Source organism: Ctenopharyngodon idella, chromosome 6, assembly GCF_019924925.1.
Source record: "Ctenopharyngodon idella isolate HZGC_01 chromosome 6, HZGC01, whole genome shotgun sequence".
In the NCBI taxonomy this organism is placed as follows: Eukaryota; Metazoa; Chordata; class Actinopteri; order Cypriniformes; family Xenocyprididae; genus Ctenopharyngodon; species Ctenopharyngodon idella.
Window position 1 is genome coordinate 24,237,642 of NC_067225.1, and position 21,921 is coordinate 24,259,562.

At 38.3% G+C, this 21,921-nt stretch overlaps 1 protein-coding gene across 3 annotated transcripts; it reads right to left on the reverse strand.

Annotated features, from left to right (window-relative positions):
• Positions 1 to 412: 412 nt before the first annotated feature.
• larp4ab (La ribonucleoprotein 4Ab) lies at positions 413 to 21,753 on the reverse strand. Of its 3 annotated transcripts, none has more exons than XM_051896686.1 (17): positions 21,323 to 21,753; positions 15,841 to 15,982; positions 14,904 to 15,017; positions 14,726 to 14,816; positions 12,909 to 13,045; positions 12,710 to 12,813; positions 12,201 to 12,311; positions 11,044 to 11,097; positions 9,007 to 9,207; positions 8,008 to 8,111; positions 7,484 to 7,525; positions 5,025 to 5,216; positions 4,618 to 4,666; positions 4,332 to 4,508; positions 4,096 to 4,220; positions 3,753 to 3,945; positions 413 to 3,643 (listed from the first exon to the last, which is right to left on the reverse strand). In XM_051896686.1, the coding sequence occupies exons 1-17, from the start codon at positions 21,425 to 21,427 to the stop codon at positions 3,266 to 3,268; spliced, it is 2,319 nt and encodes a 772-aa protein (XP_051752646.1). In that variant the 5' UTR covers positions 21,428 to 21,753; the 3' UTR covers positions 413 to 3,265. The 3 variants fall into 3 exon arrangements, with proteins under 3 accessions (XP_051752646.1, XP_051752648.1, XP_051752647.1); XM_051896688.1 differs by lacking the exon at positions 21,323 to 21,753 and adding an exon at positions 17,843 to 18,105; XM_051896687.1 differs by lacking the exon at positions 7,484 to 7,525 and having other exon boundaries at positions 21,323 to 21,752.
• Between the last annotated feature and the right edge of the window lie 168 nt (positions 21,754 to 21,921).

Consider the following 21,921-nt stretch of genomic DNA (forward strand, 5'->3'; position numbering starts at 1 on the left):
TACAAAATGAACCAGTGTAAAAACACCAAATGGAATGTGTAGATGATTTCTATTCGGTTATCATAATTTGGAACCAATCAAACAAAATCCTACTGGAAATGCTACAAGAGTTTCTTTCCTTAGAGTTCTGTTGGATATTACTTAATGATCTTAACATTTGTATTTCATTAAAACACTTTGCAACAGGGCAAATACAGGAAGTGTTTTCAATACAAACGGTTTTAAATGACTCTTGAAATACTTATGTTCTAGAAGGTCTACTTTGTGTGTAATGTGGCAATACTTTAATATGAGAATAAATTTGAGAACCATTAAAAATTATAAAAGAAATCCCTATAGAAATACTAGGGTGCAATTACAACTAGGGTGCTCGTTTAAAAAAAAAAAAAAAAAAAAAAAAGTCAAACACAGATTAAAATCATTTTATCATTTATTTTTTTCTTCCATTTCCTTAAGCATATTCATTGAACATCTACAATATCATCCAAAACACTTCACTCAGCAGTTGCTATGCCTCTCTCCAGGGACAGAGCCTATCCCCCTATAAATTAAAAAAGAAAGAATGAATACTTTTTTTTTTCTTTTCCTTTTTTTGGGCTAAAGACTTGCTACTTGTAACCACGCCATTTTATGGTGTCTAAAAAGCTTACAGCCTACACAGGATATAAGATTAGAAACAAAATCCATTTCATTTCACCAACCAGTTATGAATCAAATCCATTAATTCAGTTAAAAGAATAAAAAAATAAAACCAGGTCCACTGATTTTACTAATTTTAGTGGCACAGTCTCTACATAGGATAATATTGCCAAACATGGAAAATAAAAATCTGAAAACACATCTCAAACTAATAACACATGTTTGGGCAAGAAAGCCACTCTAGTGAAAGTTGAACAGAGAAACAGACACATTTAAAATAAAATAAATTAAAACAAAACTGATGCATGAAATTTCCCTCCGATGTTTCTTCTAAAATGATCAAATAAAAAGTAGGGGATTTTGCAAATTAATCATTAGAACTCCTTTATAAAAGGTCCCACACGCACACACAATTTTCATAAAACTAAAACATACATAGTTCAACTCACTAATCAACAATCATGATTATAAGCACGCACTCAAACAGTGGCCCTGCCCGTGGCAGAATAAGAGAGGAGTGAGGGAGGAGCTACTGCATTTAAACAGCACTTCCTGAGATTGTCTCTCTGCTGATTTGACTTTGGTCTGGATCTGTGCACAACCCATCCACACATGTGAACGAGACAAAGAAGGGAGGGAAAACGAATTGAGGAGAGAATCATGCATTACAGTGTCATTGATAAAACACTTTTTTAAACATTCAAATACACATTATTAACTGAAACTTAAGACCCCTAAAAAGTTCAATGTGATTACTGAATTCAAAAGGCTACAATAAAATAAAAAAAAAAAAAAAAAAAAAAAAAAAATCCTGCAATAAGTATTGGACAAAAATTAGCAGTCACACACATCACCAATTTCCTCTGAGGTCCTGAGTTCCCTCTCTTTTACCAAAGTCGACAGACTGGATGACACAGGTAAATTATGAGCACTGTAGCAGGTATATTTTATGTAATCGCACCTGAAATGTACAGGCATAAACACAAAATGTCACATACAGATTATTATTATTAAACAAACGAACAGAAAGAAAACACACAAACTGACTCAATATCACAGACTAGGACATGAACAGCAATTCCGAAGCAGCACACTAACTCAGAGCATATAAAATCCAACCTGATTATTGTCACCAGCATCTACAGCAGACGAACAAAAGACAGAAATTCAGTCAAAGGCTGATAGTTCGCTAAAATACTAACAAGACTTTCACTCCAAAAGGAAAAGGAAGACTAACAGTGGCTTTGCTCATTTACACAAATGATTTCCATTCATTCTTTCAGCATCAAAGCAGCTTGATCTTCCTGTTACTGACAGACCCAGCATTCAAAAACACCGTACATCACAGATGACACCGTACGACATTATACAGCACGACACACCAACTCAATCACCTTAAAATATACACCGCTATTATATTTGTCTTTTTCTATGGATGATCTTTTTTTCTATGGATGTCTAGTACTATTCCATCCATTCGTCATTCTCGTTCAGTCTCAATGCGTGTCCTACACATTTCCCTCTTACTTGGTCTGAACAACATACACACAAACACTTGTCTTCCAGTTTTAGACCAGGGGTGGGAATCAATAAGCACCTCATGATTCAATTTTAATTCAGTCACGAAGTGCTTTGAGCATTCTGAATCGGGCCAAACCCTTAATAGAGAGCTGTGTTTGAAACCGCATGGCAGATCTTGTGCACTGCATGCCACATATCGACAGGGTTCCCACCTTGATTTTTCCCGACATTTTAAAAGACTACATAAGGATTTTTTTTTAGAAATCATCTTAAAGAGAGATTTGACTCATCATATTAGAGTCACTTCTAGCTGTAGAAATAACTGATTAATTATATTAGTCATTTTATGACTTCTCTATGCCTCTTCCAAGCCTGAAAATCCCACTTTTGAAATTCCAGGACAGTGGGAACCTTGTATCGATATATGTAATGTTTAATCTTGTGCATGTTTCCAATAAATTAAAGAACAAAAACTATGAATCACAAATAATTCTTTCAATTACAGAATTATTTGGGAGAGCATCACATCTGAATCAAATTTTTCCCCAGCCCCTTTTAGGACTGATGCAAACATAGGAAGTAGTGCACAAACGCACAAAGGTGACTTATGGACCGGTGGGGGCGGTGTCATTCTTTTTTGTGTGATCTGTTGCATACAAACAACATGTGCTGGCTTGATTTCTCACCAACAGTACTGTCATTTATAGATAATTATAAAAATATTTTTTTTTTTTAAATTACAACATTGTACACTAGTGCCAGGACCTTAAACACTCCAAATAAAAATCAAAACTCATTCACAAGCTAATTAATCGCTGTAAATCAGACAACACGGGAAGCATGGCCTCCATTTCTCCTTTCAAGTGTAAGAGGTTTTTCCATCTTCCTTAAATTCCTTGTTTTCTTCTGTATTTTTAAGAATCAACTTCCCAGTCATCAAGTCATTTGGGAGGCAGAGGATTCTTCGACACCACAGTGCGACAGTCCAGTTTTCATATGTAGATTTATATAGATATATATATAGATTTATATACTCTTGCTTTATGTATAAGATGTGTATCTAAGTACACATGCGAGCGCGCATGTGTCGTGGGCATACGAGGCATTACTTTGGCGATCTGGGTGGGATGTTTTGTTCTTTTCCACTGCGTCTGTTGTACCCCGACTGTGGAGAGGAGCGTCGACCCTGCGGAGGCCGTCTCTGCTGTTCTCTGAGCTTAAAACCTGACCCTCTGGGGCCGTTACCACGTTGGTAGCCAGTCTGCTCTCTGGACGTTCGACTCTCACTTCCTTTCTCCATTTTCTCACCGGGGCTGCAGCGGGATGAAGCTGGGCCTTCCGCTTTGTTGACCCGAAGTTCACGTAGTGGTTGGTTTGTGGTGGGAGAAGGGGTGGGACTGGGGCTGGGTGGGGCTACTGGTGCAGGGGGCGGGTCTTTGGGTGGCCTCTGACACACCTCTGCATAGCTCAGCTTCCGAGGCTCCTGAGGGGAGTCAATAAAACCTTAACGGTTAACACAAGTCTTCTTTTTTTACTTTCATATGCAAATAAGCACCAGGAGCATTTATAATTTAGCAAATGAAGGCTTTTACCTGTACAGTTGTGCTTGATGGGAGAGGTGGAGTAGATGCAGATGCAGTAGATGCAGTGCTTGAAGTTGATTGGCTGCGCAAAGGTTTGGGGGCGGAAATGGGCTGGACGTGGTTTGTGGTCACTGATGCAGGCTCTGGAGGCGTGTCAGAGGTCTGAACTTCTTTCTCTGGTTTCTTCACTTGATGTGACGTACTGTACAGATAAATGTCCAGATTTGAATCAACCTGCTTGTTTTTGAACAACCTTAATAATAATACTAATGTTCATTAGTAGTTTATTTATGATGCCTAATCCATTAACAAACTCAGAGCATAGGATGCTATTGTACAGGCATGTGTGTACCTAGTGGTAGGTGTGTCCTGTTTTGTGGTGGGAAGCTTTGGCGCTGGAGCAAAGGGTCCAGGCGACTGGGCTTCCACTTGACATGTTCTGGGATCTTGACTGACATCTTGCTTATTTGTTTCAGGCTAAAGTACAGAGAAAAATTGCAACTTTACTTAAGTGATATCTGAGATTCTCTGAACAAGCAAAACAAATGTAACTGAGAATACACAGCTACAGGAAGTAGTTCTTAATACCTTGTCTCTGCTGATGCCCTTAACTACATCTGCCATGCGATTCTCCAACACAGACTCCGTTTGCATGGTCACACCAGGCTGACAACTCGGCACACCTCCTGGCAATGGCGGGAAGTTAGTGGTTGCGAGGTCAAACTTTGGAGGCGGAGCTTTCACCTCTGATTCAGGATTCTGCCTCTGTGTAAAATGTAAAAATTGTAATGAAACGAGAGACCCAAAAAAAAAAATAAAAAAATAAAGTATTTGACCATTTCAGAGAACCATGCAATAAATTTTTAGGACTTACCGTCCTTTCATCTTCTCTTCTCCTCCTCATGCCACGATAGCTTCCTCTCCTGGACACATCACACAAGTCGTTAAATACACTCCTATCATCAAACCTGTCACCATTCAGAGAACGCACTTGACAGATGACCCTCAGATCTCATAATCTTACCGCTCACTGGGACAGGAGTGACATAGACTTTAAGGAGGGAGACAGAGAGAAAGATAAAGGAAGAAACGAAAGGAGAAGTGATCAGAAAGAAAATAAAGAGCTCCTGAAGTCTTCCCATCACTCCCTGCTTCCCTCTATGCGCTTAGTTGATCATCACTGGGTCAAAACAACCAAATCTGCTGCTTATACAGTTAAATTACTTATTTTATACAGGTAAAAGAAAAATGCTGCTACATATCCTATCTGTGTGTACTGACCTGGCCCGGTTGTTAATGCCAAGTTCTAAGTGGTTGTTCTCTCTGGGGGAAACCGGCGGTTCAGAGAGCGGGGTGAGGGTGGAGGCAATGGTGTCTGAAGTAGGGGTGCATGGGGGCTGAGGACTACCGGCACCAGACGAAGTCTCTGTCAGCTGACTCGCATCAGCACGAGGCTGTGGCTTTACATGATTCCTGCACAGAACACAGAAAAATCAGCCATTTCTCAGAAATGATAGCATGCAACTATAACCGAGGCTCAAAATCTAGAGCAAAGCTGAGTAAACATCTGTAGAACAGATAGTTTGTCCAGCTGGGCTTTAAGGGTGGTCTCTCTCACTGTGAAGAACAAGCATCACAAATGGAGATGTTATGCATGAGATGTAGTGACAAAAAAATGTCTGTTTTGCTGAGAAATTCCTGAAGTGACACCATTTTCATTTCTTTTGTAGCAGGCTTGCTGCAGTAGTCAGTTACCTGTGCTACACAGTGTTCAGCCATACACCGATTATATTATTTGGCTGCCACAGCACCGCTCACAGTTTGTTTTTTTTTTAATAGAAATAAAAACCATTTAGTTCAGTTGGACAACGGACACTACAATTATAATCTGAAAGCATCTGCTCCATACAACACGAGCTGAAGAGTCACAGCACAGTGCAGCAAGAGTCAGATTTCACTTATCACTAGTCACTTAGAGATGACTGACAAGACGATGGCGGAGGATTTGGTGTGCAACAGTACAAACATTTAAATAATTTAATACGATGCACTTGTGTACATACATGTCTTTACATTGTACTTGTAATTAGTATTTTTAAAGATATCTATAATTACATCTATAATTACACTGTTGACCCTTCCCTTAAACCTCGACAGTGGTTCAAGAGATCAAAAAACTCGCACAATAGAACACAATCACTCACAGCTCTTGAATGGAAAACATTCAGATACTCTTAAACACTGAAAGCACCTTGTTTATTGCTTGTATTGTTTTTTTTGGTTCCTCTTTATTTACTACTTTTGTGTTTCGAAGCTATATTAGTTTACATTAAAATTCTTAACATTCAATTTAATTTGTAATTATTTTAAAAAGTACTTATTACATATGTAATTAAATAAAAATTATATTTTAAGATTTTCAAGTCGGTAAACAAATTAAATAAGAAAAACAAGTAGATAAAGAGTCGTTTTGGAATTGGACCGCGACTCCCAGAATCGGATCGTGAGGTGCCTAAAGATTCCCACCCCTACTAACTAATAAAGTTCAAACATTGAAGACAAGTGAAAAGTCAGTAATAAATTACACGCATAGATGAATACTATAACAAAGTTACAATTAATGTACGGTCTAACTGTATTATTCAGGTACAGAAATTTAATAATGAGGCCTAAATGTAAAACACTATTGTTCACTGTTAAAATAGATAAGTTTTGTTGTTTGATTAACATTAATGACAGGTATTAATAGGCTGCTGTCATTTCAAGAGAGAATGCACGGATCCAATTTAATGATATGTATCCAATTTCTTTCTCAACCGTTTGCATTCACTTAGTGCATAACCAACTGCGTTTACGAAAATACTTGCAGAGACGATTATTTTGACAATTTTGTGTGTGTCCTTTCAAACATAAGGAGGTGCAAAAAAGAAATCAATTCAATGTTCGCGTGTCTGAAATGCGTGCCTGTGTGTGTGCGGCTGTGAACAGATAAGTGCGCGAGTACTGAATCAAGTTATCTTTTGCCTCTTCTTGTGCTGGAATGGTTTAAAAAAATAAATAAATAAAAAAATCACTTAAATGTGTAAATTGGCAAGACAAAACACGTACACATGATAAACCACGAATCAACTATGATCCATTTAACCCCTAAACCTTAACTCACCCTTAAACCTAATCATAGTACTAAACCCGTTTATAACTGTACACGCATCCCACCTCAATCGCTGCAAAAGTGTTTTGCAATACAACACGAACACAAATACATTGTACGTAACAATTACCTTTTTTCGATGCAACTACATAGTTAAAGACAACTTATAAAGTGACCAAATATTGTTTGTCCTTTCAGTCAATATCACATATCTCATTTGCCATTAAATTGTATTAAGCATATATTGGCAATATATAGGCCATTGGTTAACCTGTCCTCCTTATTTAACACCTATGCAGATTTTATTTATAATGCATGTACTTCAAGACACTATCAGGAAATTCTCGTACACGCAGAGCAAAGATGATACATGCAGGACAGGACAAGGTTACATGACAGATCTGATGACAATGCACTGACAATTCATTCACTGTGAAAGCCAACATGCATCAAGATGCATCTTTTAGCTGAGTCATGATGCTCATTCACTATGGAGCACTTACTCATGGTTAAATAGCACTATGACGAACGTGCATAAGATTATGATTCAAGATGAAGAAATGCTCCAGTAAAAGCAGTCCAAATTTACCTGAAGGCATTGATTACATTCTTTCTGGAATAAAGTGGAAGTCTATAAAGTAAAAGTAACAAAAACAGTCTGACTCCAGTGCCTCAAACACAGAGCTCTGCCTCACTTTCTGCATATGACAAGGAAATCAACGTAGTTAAACTTCAACAATATTTTCACACAGACAAAATCTACATCCAATTTAATTGGAACTGATGCATAATAACTGAGGGATAATTGTAAGTTTAGTATAAACCATTCATACAATATCACATTTCTGATTCTGATAGATAAACATCTGCCAAGTGAATAAATGTATAACAACCTTTATAAAAAAATATTTGAAAAGTAGTACGGCAAGGTAAATTCTACAAGATGGTTTTAATGTGACCTTCATAAAACAAGTCAGTTTTTATTAAAAACCAACCCCTGGGATATAAAGTTCCCACGGTAGAAGGAACAACCTATTATGTTTTTGGCAAAGAGGGAAAGGGATAGGCTAAGAAAGAGGTTCTTAAAACAACAAGCAGATTTCGGGATCTTACCGGTTGCGGGGGTAGTTGCGTGTAAGGCTGATTGGAGACGAGCCAGTTTTGTAGTTTCCTGCTGTGCCAAAGCCATTAACAAATGTGCTGTTGGGAAATGGAGCCTGCAAGATGAAACAACAGCTGAGATTAACCCACACATCCTCAAACCGCTACAAATTAACATTTTTGTGACGCATACCCAAACACCTCTTTACATTAATGTGATACGCTAAATGAACCAAACAACTGTTGGCATGGTAACCATTTAGAAAGCAGTCAACTGCCCTGACTCTTCATACTGCACTTCACTCCAGTAACTCCCCTGCAGCTCGGCCTGCAATCACAAACCTGATTACAAACTCAGAGACCCACTGAGACTCCATCAGCTTATACCTTCAACCTTCATGACTGCAATACGAATTTAACAAAACGAAAGGCTAACAAAAAGGGTAGCTCATTGGATGAGTCATGTTCAAATCTGCTGAAAAATGACTTGCTACAATGCTTGGCCATAGAAAAGTAATTTGGTCATCATTCTACAAGTGACCCTCAGATCTCATAATCTTTACGCTCACTGGGACAGGAGTGACACAGATTTTGAGGAGAGAGAGAGTGTGAGCGAGAGAGAGAGATGAGATGGAGAGGGAAGGGAAAAAAGTAGAAAAGGAAAAGAAAAACTCCCCAAAACTTCTGATCACTCCCTGCTTCCCTCTATGCGCTTAGTTTATCATCACTGGGTCAAAACAACCAAATCTGCTGAGATCATCCTTCATATACACACAGCTACATTTGTGTTTCTGAACATGCAGCACCATGGCAGAATCAATCAATTATTCAATTATTTGTGAAAATGACAAGAACCAACTGACAAGATAAACGTAAAACAAATCTAAAAATATTATTTAAATAAATAAAATCACTTTAAAAAAAAAAATAAATAAATAAAAAAAAATAAAATTAATTTATCTGTAAAGCACTTCACAATATATTTCAAGAAAATATATTTCAATTTCTCACCAGTGGCGTTTCAAAATAAGGGGTGGGTGAGGGGGTCCACGTCTGTGGCAGAAGGCTGTAGAGAGGGTACTGCTGTGGAGGCTGGTACACCTGCTGAAGGTAAACTGGAGACGAGTACTGTGATGGAGTGGAGTACACCCCAGAGTCAACGGCCCCATAACCGTTCTTAGCAAAGAACGTGTTAATGGCTTTGATGCGAGCCTACCATGAAGAAAAAAATAAATATAAATACAAAGACAGACCTGCATTAAAATTAGGGCCAAGTTGTTCAGAAGTAATCTGATCGAGTTCAGCTATCGGACTGGATCAAGTCTTGAAAATGGGTTGTTCAAAAGAAGAGTTCGAAATTGAATTAGATCACAAAATCCAATCTCGGTCTTGATCTGGATCAAATCATCAGTTTCTGTTGTTCAAAACTTTTCAGCAAGTTGGGATACATTTGCTCTTTAAAAAAAAAATTATCCTGATCTCAGCGTAAGGGTGGATTTCAGAAACAAATGTAATAAAATGTTAAAACTGGTAAAAAAAAATAAAATAAAAAAAAGATACATTTGTTTCACGTAAAATATATACACCTTTTATTTTGCTCTTGATTAGTTTAACTGTTAAAGTAGTAAATTAAAAGAAAACATTAGGCTACCTATTAAGCCTTTCAGTACAGTAAAGTAAAAAATTTTGATTTTGGCACTATAAAATAATTCCACACAAACAGCTGTCAATATCAAAGAAAAATAATTTAATTTCAAGCGATTTTTAATCACTGTATATAAACTACAATTGCCTCCCTTATTGCATGTTTGTTTATTTTCGTTGTGGGTTACATGAGAAGCTACGGAAACCCTAATGGGACATGGCAATGGGAGGAAAATTTAATTTTAATGTTTTAGTGTTCTCACAAATGTTCTGCATTCCCCCAAGAAACTTTGTTCATACTCTCAAAACTGTTGAGTTCTTTGCGAAGCAACGCAAAGTTTCTTGGGGGAATGCAAAAGCATTAAAATACATAATCTCTCTCCCATTTCATTTTTTCCCCCCATCACCATGTTTCTTTAGTGCCACCATAGGGGTTTGATTGTTTAAAGGAAATTGAATATGGAAGGGGATGTTTATATTGTGTTCTTTCTCATTAAATAAAAGCACTTGAAGTGACCCAACATTGACTATTCTACCCGTTTTACTTCGCTTCTAGCCATTGTGAAAAGTATAACCCAATTTGGAGCGCCAAACCATGATTAAACTTTTTGAACAACTGGGTCCAGAACATCCAAGATCATCATTCATTATATGTGATGCACTCAATTTTGAAACTAGATAGAAAACATACATGACAAATCAGTATCTGCACATCAATCTGCCCTCATATCGTATTGTAGTCATGAGGGCAGAACTTTGTGAACAGTGCTGAGAGGAAGAAAGACAGACAGAAGAATCTCACAAACACTAAACATAGAAGATAGTACATGCAAAATCCAGAAATTACTTATAAATGTGAACCAGTGTCTCAGCAGGGCACTTCAGAGCAGATTCCCTTCAAGCAGCACAGACACATCTCATGCATTACTCATAAGGATGCCTTTAGTTTGATTATTTAAGGATGTGGGCTGCACAAGATAGAATGTATTTTGTGGTACAAGTTAATGCAGATAGACTTTGAACAGAATGAAAATAGCATGGTTTGTGGATTACATAATCCCATACACTGTCTACAGGGGTCTCTCCTATTGGTTACATGATAGCATCACTGGTTGTTTGACACAACAATGGTCAAAGTTGAGTACTTTGAAGAGTCCTGTTAATTATCACAGCATCCTTGAGAACAATGCAGCCATACTTATAGAACAGAAAGTGAGTGCACATTCACACATCCATTCACTAACACACAAGCATATGCACATGCTGGCATGAATCATCAGTCTGGTCAAACTATAAGACATAGAACAAATGGTCAAGGTGACACTGGTTGTATTTGACGTGTCAGCCAGGCACGCACACATCCAGGGTGCTTACAACAAAGATGGCAACACAATGTACACTCACCATAATTGGTTTGCCCTGAAAGGTTTTGACTTCCTCACGCAAGTATCTGTAAGCCTGTGAAACAATGTGACCAGATAATACAGTTTGCATTTAATAAATCAGCAGACAAAATGCAAAAACACTTAAAGCCTTATCCATGCAACAGCAGAGCAAAAGTGCATATTTGTTATCATATAAGCTAACTATAGTGGGCTGCTAAAATAACTTCAGTTTTATGGAGGGGTGGGCAATATGGCAAAATACATCAATTTTTTTGTTTTGTTTTTTGTTTTTCAGGAAAATCTTTATGCTTGCATGGCATCGACAAGTTTTGTTTCTAAATGACCTAAGTAAAGATATGCTGTCAATTTTATAAACTTTTGTAAATCCAGCCAGTATAATCACAATGAAAGCATTCAAACTGCAATATTTAACATAAGTACCAACTGCAAAGAGTCCAACGTGTAAATTATATGATTTGCACACTAAATCCAGCATAATCTCTGGCAGAACCTGCATATTCCACAGGTTCAATCCCACAATGCAGCATGAGTACATAAAAGTTGAGCTTCATAAAAAATTAACTGAAAAAAAAAAAAAACTCGCTCCACGCCAGTAGGCACACACCATGAGACCCCATGCACTGATCTAAGATACAGACACGCATCGGGTTTTCTCCCAACTGTTTATGTTCACTTAAGACATAACTGACTGTGTTTATGTAGAAACCTTGTATTTTGACAGTTTAAGCACAAGGCGACGCAAATGATAAATTAGTTTAGTACTCTCACGCCATTTGACAGGCTTTTAGTGCACTTCCAGGTTCAACGTCAGAACGCCGGCTCAGTATTGGCCGCCGCTGTTCACTTGAGCAGCACGAAGCATGCGTGATGCTGACACAGGAGCCGGCCAATAATGACACTGCATTCTGACGTAGAACCCAAAAGTGCTGAACATAAACAACGTAGGAGGATGACAGGGAAGAGAAGAAATTGTTGAATAAAGTTTTTTTTTTTGTGCACAAATGTATTCTTGTCACTTCATAAAATTAAGGTAAAATTAAGGTTGAACCTCTGCAGTAATGTGGACTATTTTTACGATGTCTTTAGTACCATTCTGGACCTTGACAGTGGTAATTTTTCTATGAGTAAGTCCATTTGTGAATGTGTCAAAAATACCTGTTGAGCATCTGTGTCAGACTGGAATGTGATGTACCAGTTGTTATTGTGCGCAAACTCCACGCTGATGACCTGCGGACACTTCTCACTTTTAAAAAGTGCCTCCACCTCCTGACAGAGACAAAAGCATTAGTCAGCAAATCAAAAGAATGAGTGAAAACTACTGAGAAACAGAATGCCAGATATCCCTCAGATCTCATAATCTCACGGTCATTAGGGCAAAATCCACTGTACTGAGAGAGAGAGAGAGAGAGAGAGAGAGAGAGAGAGAGAGAGAGAGAGAGAGAAAGAAAGAGAGAAAGAAAGAGAAAGAGAGAGAGATAAAAGAATCAGAATAAGGAGAATAAGGACAGATAAGGAGTTAGAAAGAGGTAGACAATGAAATCTCAACAGCAGCAATGGTTCTGGAGCCTTCCAAGCGCGATACTGATCATCATTGGGGTAACCACAGTAATAACCAATCTCTACCATATACAGCCTCAAGAGATGAACATACAGCATGGTCTCACCTCGACAGGCGTGGTCTCAGGGACTTCTCTAAGGATGATGATGCACCTCTTGTGGTTTGGCCGTACCTTCTCACCCTTCTCATCCACCTGCACCATGGGAGAGGCTGAGAAGGACAGAAAAGCACAGTTAAACGCAAAGAATGAACAACAAACTCTGAAACTGTGGCCAGGTTTTTTTTTTTTGTTTTGTTTTTTTTACCTCGTAGCACCTCAAGTATCAGGTCCATATCAGAAGTCAGCAGTTTGACCCCCTCCATGCTTGCAATGGTCCAAATAGGGACAAACTGATCACTGTCCATCTGAGATATCAGGTAAAGGTCCTTGGAGAGATTCTCCCTGTAGAGAAGAAAAGATGTAATGAACAGATGAACACTTGAAGTGATATTAATAGCACTCAAAATGTTGATAAAAACTTTGAATACAGATTAAGCGTATATAGTGGATAATTTAAATGTCTGCTTTGCTAACTACAAGCTTCCACTGCATGATCTGCATATTTCATTGACTGAAACCCATTATTCTGAACAGTGCTGTGTTATCATACCACTGGACTTGTTTGCTTAAGTTTACACATGCAAATGAAAAACAGACCAGATAACTTTTTTTTTTTTCCCACAGAAGTGTAGAAGTATTTCTATATACTATTTTACTTCAATACACCATATGTCCAAAACTACATTTTCGAATTAGACAAGTCAGTAGGTTTCCTTAACAACTAGTCAACTAATTGGTCCTAAAGAAGCCCTGTATAATTAAGCTGGTTTCAGTTCATCTGAAGGTTATTGGACATCCATGGCTGAAATCCAAATGACACACTTCAATGCACTTTCGGTCTTGTGGACTTACAATGGCTGCCGCGTGCGCGTGTCCGTTAAGTCCACGAGACCGTAGGGTGTCCTATTCATCATTTTAGGTTTCAGAAGGGTGCTCGCAAGCGCTCCCTTTGCGGCCGCTATGCGCCCTCGATGTGTACTTCAGCTGAGCCCGCAAGTTCGCGAGCTACGCAGATGACTTTACCCGGCAGTCAAAGCGGTATTACGTCATGAAAGTGCGGACTCAGAAAAAGACTGTGATGGTTTAGAGTGCCATTTGGGATCCAGCCAAAGTGGGGTGAGAAATGTGTCTTGAAACACATTTTGAAAAGCTGGACTTTTTTTTGAGTGTTAAAAATGCAACAGTTGAAGCAAAATGCTTAAAACAGTGCAAGTCATTACGCAATGGCCAAAGACGCATGTCTGAATGCACATGGATGTAACCATTTTAAAGGGCATAATTAAAAAAAAAAAAAAAAATTAAATTTTTTTTTTTTAAATTCTTTCAATACTCAAAACCACTGCTGTTAAAAATACCAAAACTAGTGGTGGATCAATATATGTAAATGGCCAATGTGTGTCAGCAGCGCCTAAGCGCAGACTCACAGAAGTCTTTAAATATCAAATTATAAATCAGCCATAAAAAAATACATAAAAAAAAAATACATATGGTGGACTACTAACCAAAACTAAAAAAATTAAGAAAATCTAGATAAACTAGTCAAACTCACTAATCGGTTGTTGGACAAAGTGAGCCATCCAATACACACTTCTTAATCAGTCGCATCACACACAAAAACTAAACTTTTGGCATCCACTAGCCATACTGCATTGGAATGGCATCAGGGTGATTAAAAGATGGTCATTTTAATAACTTGGTGATCTATTCTTTTCATATCTAATTAAATTATAAAAAGATTGCAACTGTGCATACTTGGCAACCAAAAAAAATTACAACACTGCTGAATAAAAGGGCTTCAATCAGATCGTCCACAAAATCACTTCCTAAATCATTGGTCCATTACGACATTGCATTTAATTACTGAATGAGAATTTTTTCAAGCAGGAGTAGAATAAGCATTGCTTTATTGTTCAGGTGATTATGAATTTCCATTCATCCCTGAAGGTATTATGTAAAAAATATAATAATTACGTAATATGGGGGAGCAGGTATGAGCATGTCTGGGAGTAGAGTGGGCGTTACCTTGAGAAGCAAAATTCTAGCTGTTTCTTCAATGACTCCTTCAGACTCTCCTCGGACAGTGGAGGCTGCTCCTCGACAGTCTCACCCTCCACTAAGTGACAAAACATACAGTCCTCAATGAAAATCAGCCATTAAGTATCACTGATGGAATTAAAGTGTGACAGTGGGTGTGGCAGACCTGGTTCATAGAGTGGGTAAGCCAGTTCTGCTGACTCCATGCCATTCAACATGCTGCTCTCTATAGGAGGGGCTGACTCAGAGTCACCGTAGCCAACAACATACTCCTTGAAACCTTTAGAAGAGGAACAACAGTTGTAGTTAATGAGTTTGGAAGCTTACTGATCAGTTACCATAAAAGAACAGCAATAGGCCATGCAACCCTCAGATCTCATAATCTCACGGTCATTAGGGCAGACCCAATCCACTGTGAGAAAAGGCAAGAAATTTAGTTTGAGAATTAGAGAAAGAAATGAGAACAGAATGGAGGGGGTGAGAGGAGAAATGAGGATGAAAGATCTCTACAGTGAGAATGGTTCTGGGTCCTTCCAAGCGCGATACTGATCATCACTGGGTTTTAGGAAACTTTAACATCGTGTGTTAAACTATCTTAGTTGCTATTGCACATGGATCCCCCACAGAGTAATTTCATTCATCCCAAAACACCTCTTGCCAAGAATCTAGCCACGTCCAACCAGACAAACTGCATCAACGAACCCATAAAGCAGGTTTTCCCAAAACACCTGGGGGTTTGTGAGGGAACTTCAGGGTGTTCATGAGTTGATGAAAAGTTAAATCATAAAAAGGTTAAATAAACAAATTTTCTAATAAACAAATCAAAATAAAACACTAACAAAAGAAAAGATATTTTATTAAATTTCCTGCATGTCATTAACCAACAAGCAAAGAAAACCTAGCAAACATGTTAAATTTATAATGGCTTAATGAGGTGTGTAGAAATAAAAATCACTTTGTTTCACACATAAAACACAGAATATGGGTTTTTATGAGAGTAAATATTTGACAATTTTCTTTCCAAGTGAACAATTCTAGAGAAGATAAAGTCCATTTTTACTCATTACTTACAGCACTAAACAACTTCCAATAAATATACGTACCCTCTGACTCCTCAGTAGAGACAGCTTCTGCTTGTGGCCAATGGCACGTCTCTGTGGCCGCCTCCGGAGCCTGGGTGGTTGGTGCAGACACTTCCTGCCACACTTTAGCATTGGGATTCAGACCGGCCCCCTTGGTGGTCACCTTGAAGACAAGGTTAAAAAAACTGAGTTAATGAGGTTCACAAAAAACAAAATTTTCACAATCATATTTTTAGATCAAAGTAGAATAAAACCAGGAGAAATCTGCCAACATTTTCCAACTGTAGCTTCAGTTAACAGAATTGAGACTTAACTACTACATTACTGGTCATTTAACTACCCGTTATCGTAGTCTAAAACTGACAGCCATCTATCATGGCACAACCTTATCAGAGTTAATGTGGAGTAACTGTAGACTAACATTTAAGGCATCCAGGACATCTGTAAAATAAGCATTAGAACTGGTAATTTTACACATACAGGACTGTATTTCTAAATTCCCAACATGAAGTGAATAAACAAAATGACTACATACAATATCAACTTGCATAAGAGACATTTTCTAAGTGCGCAAAAAATAAATAAATAAAATAAATAAATGTGGGCTAGAAAGGTCAATGTTATTTGCACAATGGAGCCCATTCAGTAATCCATAGATAACACATTCTAAATGCTTTTTGGCAGCTTTATGAAACTTTACAGTGCCAGACAAAAACTGAATTTTCAGCATTCTAGCTTACTGGGTAGGCTTTAATTCAAAAGGTCAAAGCAACTTTACTTTAGGCCTCTAAATATGCATTCGCATGTACTTTACAGGTGGTCAGTAAGATGTAGAAATATCCCAGATCTTGAAACTAACAGTGTAAGAGATTTGATCTGACACACGAATCCAAAGTCTGCTAACACCCTTTCAAGGCTTCAATAAAGTATTTGCATACTTTATTATAACAGGGATGAACTTTTACAACGCTGAAATCAAAGCATTGCAATTTTGCAGTTTTTTTCCAAACATTCATCCAAAATATGATTAACAATGACTTTTCATATCACTTTCAATGGGGAGAAAATAAAATATCAATGTCAGTGCTTGGGTCTTTTAATGGTTAGCTAACAGATACGACGCTATCAAAGTTTCACATGACACGCTGAGGAACAAATTACAAAACTGCTTCAACCTTGCAGTAAAGTCTCAATTTGAATTATATCGAATATAACTTGTATCTGCCATCTCAAATGAAATTGTGCGTAAATAGCCACAACCTTGGTGAAGGACGTCTGAAGAGCACGGTGAAGGAACACAAACACCACAGGACAAGCAATGAACCCAACTATTAACACACTCCACAAGTTTGAAAACCAGAACTGTGCACAACTTCTCGATACTTTATACTACTGGGCCCGATCATGGATGAGTCTCATTCACAAGATCTATTAACTGGCCGACGCGACACAGGCAGGAGGTTTTAAATAGTCGGCCTTTCACCCATTTAATCTGATTAGCCACTCCGATAAACCAGAGCGAGAGTTGAGGGCAAAGAGCTACAAACCTGCACTTGAAACGCAGCCTGGTTAACCTGACTAGCGCTTTATTGGATTTGAACGGGCTAAAGTTATTTTTGAACGAGGAGTTAAATTAAAAGCTGATGCAATTTGTGGATAATATCAGTATGTATTGTGGTTATTACTTTAGTTGTGAATTTCAACAATAAAAGTTACGCGTCTTACGCGAATAAAAGAGACTGGCTAAATAGCTAGCATTTGTTGCACGCACGTGGATCTTTCGCAATCGACGGTCAGTTCGCGTCCACATAAACAATGTATTACTCAGCAGCTCAACTAATCTTGCTCATCTTTAGCTAATCATTTTTAAACTAGAAAACAAATAAATATAGCAGTGACAGCACTACAAAACCACGACAACGTCTCCTCCTTGTTGAACTCATGGCAGGCGCCATGGAGCTGAATGGATGCCGCAGCTGTGAAGAGAACCTTCGCGGTCGCCAAAATGACCTCATTAACTCACCTCCACAAACAACAGCATGGTCTTCTCCCCCGACAACGTTATCACTCGCTAGATACCTTATAGGCGAGTTAATCTAGCTCACAATAACGCAGCAACGGATTCCACGTATTTCCGTTTGAAGCAAAAGTGCAAGTTCACTGCCAAAGAGTTTCGCGGCCACTCATCATCTGCATCAATCCCTTTGCTCTGCGTAAGCGTCGACAGAACGCTTGACGAGTCTGATTGGCCGTGAGCTCGTCTTTCCTTCGCCTCCTTTGTGATCACATGCAGCAGCACATTTTGAAAAGCTCCCGCCCACCGTTACCGGATTGGTTCGTGCTGAAATACGTCATAAGGAATATCGCTATGATTGGAGTGGGCTTACGTCTGTCGAATTTATGTTCAAGTTACCGGAACTGTAACCTCTGCCACCAAGATCACTGCTGAGCACGTGGCGACAGTTGAGACAAATGCTGTACAGGCCTGACAAAAAAAATGAATGAATGTATTTAAAATATAAGCAATTTACTAATAACACTACATTTGGAAGCTATAAAAAGGCATTTAAGGACGAAATCGTGTATTGCGTGTTACTAATCTGACACAGTGTCTAATATCGTAATGTCACGAGGCATCGAATAGTACAAGGAACGCCCAATTCAGATCATAGACAATCTGGTGGCTGGGTCTCACTGCATTTAAACCACTGTTAAAGACACTGAATACACTAATGCAGAAAATCAAGACTTGACAAAAGTTGAGATCCCCATAAAAAGAATTCCAGAACTGTCTAATAAAAATGTGGTTTGATGGTCAGACACAAAATTAAATCTAGTATGCCATTTTGCTCGAAACTATATTAAATGTACAATACTTATTATTTAGGAAAGTCATTAGTTTCCCTAAAGTTATATTTTCTACTGCTGGAACTGTTATTTCAGACATCTTAATCTATACTAGCTTGTCAGAAACCAAAGTAAATTATATTTTATCCTGTATACATACAGAGAAAAATAAAAAAATAAAAAAACACTGGTTCTTAACCAGGGGGCTGGGACCCACTAGGGGGCCTCAGCAGACATCCAAGGGGGCCTCAACATTTTTTAAATATTTAAAATAAGACAAAACTAGCATTAAAATAATCTAAAACAACTAAAAACTAAGATATTTCTTATTTTAATTCACCCCCACAACAACTGGCTTTAAAAATCTCAAATATGTAAATTAATAAATAAATGTATACTAATACATTCTTAAAACTCCATGAGCATTTTAATAATGAATATACATTTTTCTAGTTATGCCAATTTGAAATATTCTATGAGGTAGAAATGTTGAGTACACTATATATATATATATATATATATATATATTATTTTTTTTTTTTTTTTTTTTTTTTAATCCTTATTCTTAATCCTTTACCCATTACCTCATGACCAACTGGAAATGTCATGGTGTTCATTTTTTTGTTTAATTTATTGGGTTAAAAGATGAGATTAACATGCTTTAATGTTCAAAAAACACATTATTTTTCACATAATGTACATTATTGCAGCTCCACTATTCATAGTCTGTCTGAAACATGCTGATTTCTACAATGCCCCTCCTTCTGAAAAGCTCAGAATGCTCTGATTAGCAAGCAGACCCTGTGCATTGTGATTGGCCACAATGCATTGTGAGTAGGCAAGCTTTGGGACACACTACTTCGTCATAATTGCGTCTTTAACGGACAGCTCTGTCGCTTAGTTATGTGCAACCTGTCACCATTTAAACTGCCCTGTTAATCATCTTGTCAGTTAAAATTCTCCACATTCAATTTAATTTAATTTCCTACCACTTCAGAGAGAAATGTAGTAGCATGTTGATCTACCAGTCAAAGTTAATGACCAAACGTATCCTTACAAAAGTTCACAATGTTGTTGCAGATGAAATATAATGTAGATAACATGGAATAAATACTTTTCGTCAGGTTAGATGCTGATTATTAATCATTCAAACCCCTTTTTGTAAACCTCTTTACTTAACCGTCGGACTCGCACACCCACCGCCATGTTTGTATTTTTTTTTTTTAACACTTTTTATTTGGATTCTAACTGGAAAACGTAGACCATCCGGGTATCTTTGGAATACTCATTTCAACATACTACAATTTGGGACTATTTTCAAATACTGTTCAGGACGGATAGTACGTGAACTGGGTCACAGAACCTGATTCCTAATTTCATCTGTTTTCAAAGTGACTTTGCTTGTTGCTCCGCAACATGACGACAACACTACAGTTCACTGAAGCCTCGTTTTCTCTCTTTTGCATTTGGTGGGAATTATGCTAATTTTTCACAATGTGACGTACACATTTGAGGAAGTAATATGTCTAGACTTTGATCAATGTGTTTTAGGCAGGTCTGGATTAGTGTTCTCTGTTAGATAGAATAAATCCCTTTGTGGGAGACTATGAGCTTTGTAACTTTGCAAATCATATACAACACAACGTACAATACAATGTACAAACAGATACATTACACACTAAAGGAAAACAAATCATATGACCCCTTTCAAGTTGACCTTCCTCACCATGTTAAAAATTCACTGCAGTGACCAAGTGACCAAAAGAAAAAAAAAAAGGCCATGATACAAGAATCTGAGGCAAATCTGTAACAGCAATATGTGCCTAATAAATGTATAAAATGTACCTGTAATCCCAGCTAGAAATTAAACCATGGTTACTAAGTGGAAAAAGTCATGTATCTTTATTTGTTAGACTAGAATATCATCAACCTTGGTTATATGACAACCATTTAATACATTTAGGTTTAATAATTAAGTTTCAATAATTTCAATACATGTAAAATATTAAAATGAAGTGTTTTTGGCAATTGAACTCAGTAATATTACTGTGAATTATTGTCAAACTAGAAAAAAATATATTGAAAAGTAGTTAATTGTAACCTAAAGCAAGCTGTCAGGTGGTCGTGAGGTATTTTAATTTCCAAACGACCTTAACCCGCTTGTAACAGAAAACTTATAAACTTTAGCTTGTGTCACGCGTCCTAGAGTCATGAAAACATTGCTCAATTACAGTAGAGAGCTTCGCTGACCAGGATACTAACACGTGCTATGTAATTTATGCGCAGACGAAGCCTTGGTGTCAATATATTTAGTTTATGTTGCCTAGTAATGTCGTCTTACCGGTGTCCGACTTAAAGCCGGCTAGCCAGACGTAACTAATACTCAACTAAGCGGTTATTAAGCTCAACAATTTCAGTGGATCGATAAAAGGTAACGAACTGACAATCTGGGTAGCGCGCAAAGACACAGGTCAGCATATTGCAAGTAGATACTGGTGCTTCACAGTTCGATAAACAGTCACTATGTGGTCTAAACACGTTGGTTCTAAATATGAAAGTGCTACATTCTAAACAAAAAGTTAAAACACAGTAGCGTCGTGTTTAGGGGGAGGGTTAAGTGGGTTGTGCAGATTCAGCACCACAGGCCTGAGCTCACCATGCCGCCGTGGTCCTCGCCGGTTTTCTGCTCTTGATCTGGGGCGACTGATCCCGACTCGACCTCCTCCTTCTGTTGCGCTTGGCTGCTACTCTCCGAAGTCATCGGCCGCCTTTGCCTCTGCACCGGCCGGCCACTCTCGACCCCAATCCGCGATCAAGCGCCGTGCGCCTCCTCGCCCGATCCGCCACTCCTCACCTCCTCTCACCGGCTGAATGCAACAAGCACTTGCTCTAGCTAGTTAGGGTCGGTTTGTCTTACCGTTTCAGAAACTAAACGAAGAAAGAAAAAGGAGCTGCGCTAACACTGACGCTTGCGAATCTATCTCCAGAAGGGGTGTACTTCATACCCTAATAATAAGCTTTAATGGGGACCAGCGAGCGTTTCTGACAGACGGCAGAAATTCACACACCGCCACCGTCCCGACAGACAATGCGACCACCCCCTCCATCGCGCTCGCTCTTCCCTGGCAACAGAGCGCAACACGCGCTGCGCCGCATAGCAACCAGCAGGCGCTCTCGCCGCATAACGACAGACGCTCATCGAAACTGCAGCCGGACAACTGCGAACCATGACACAGCGAATAATACACATATAAT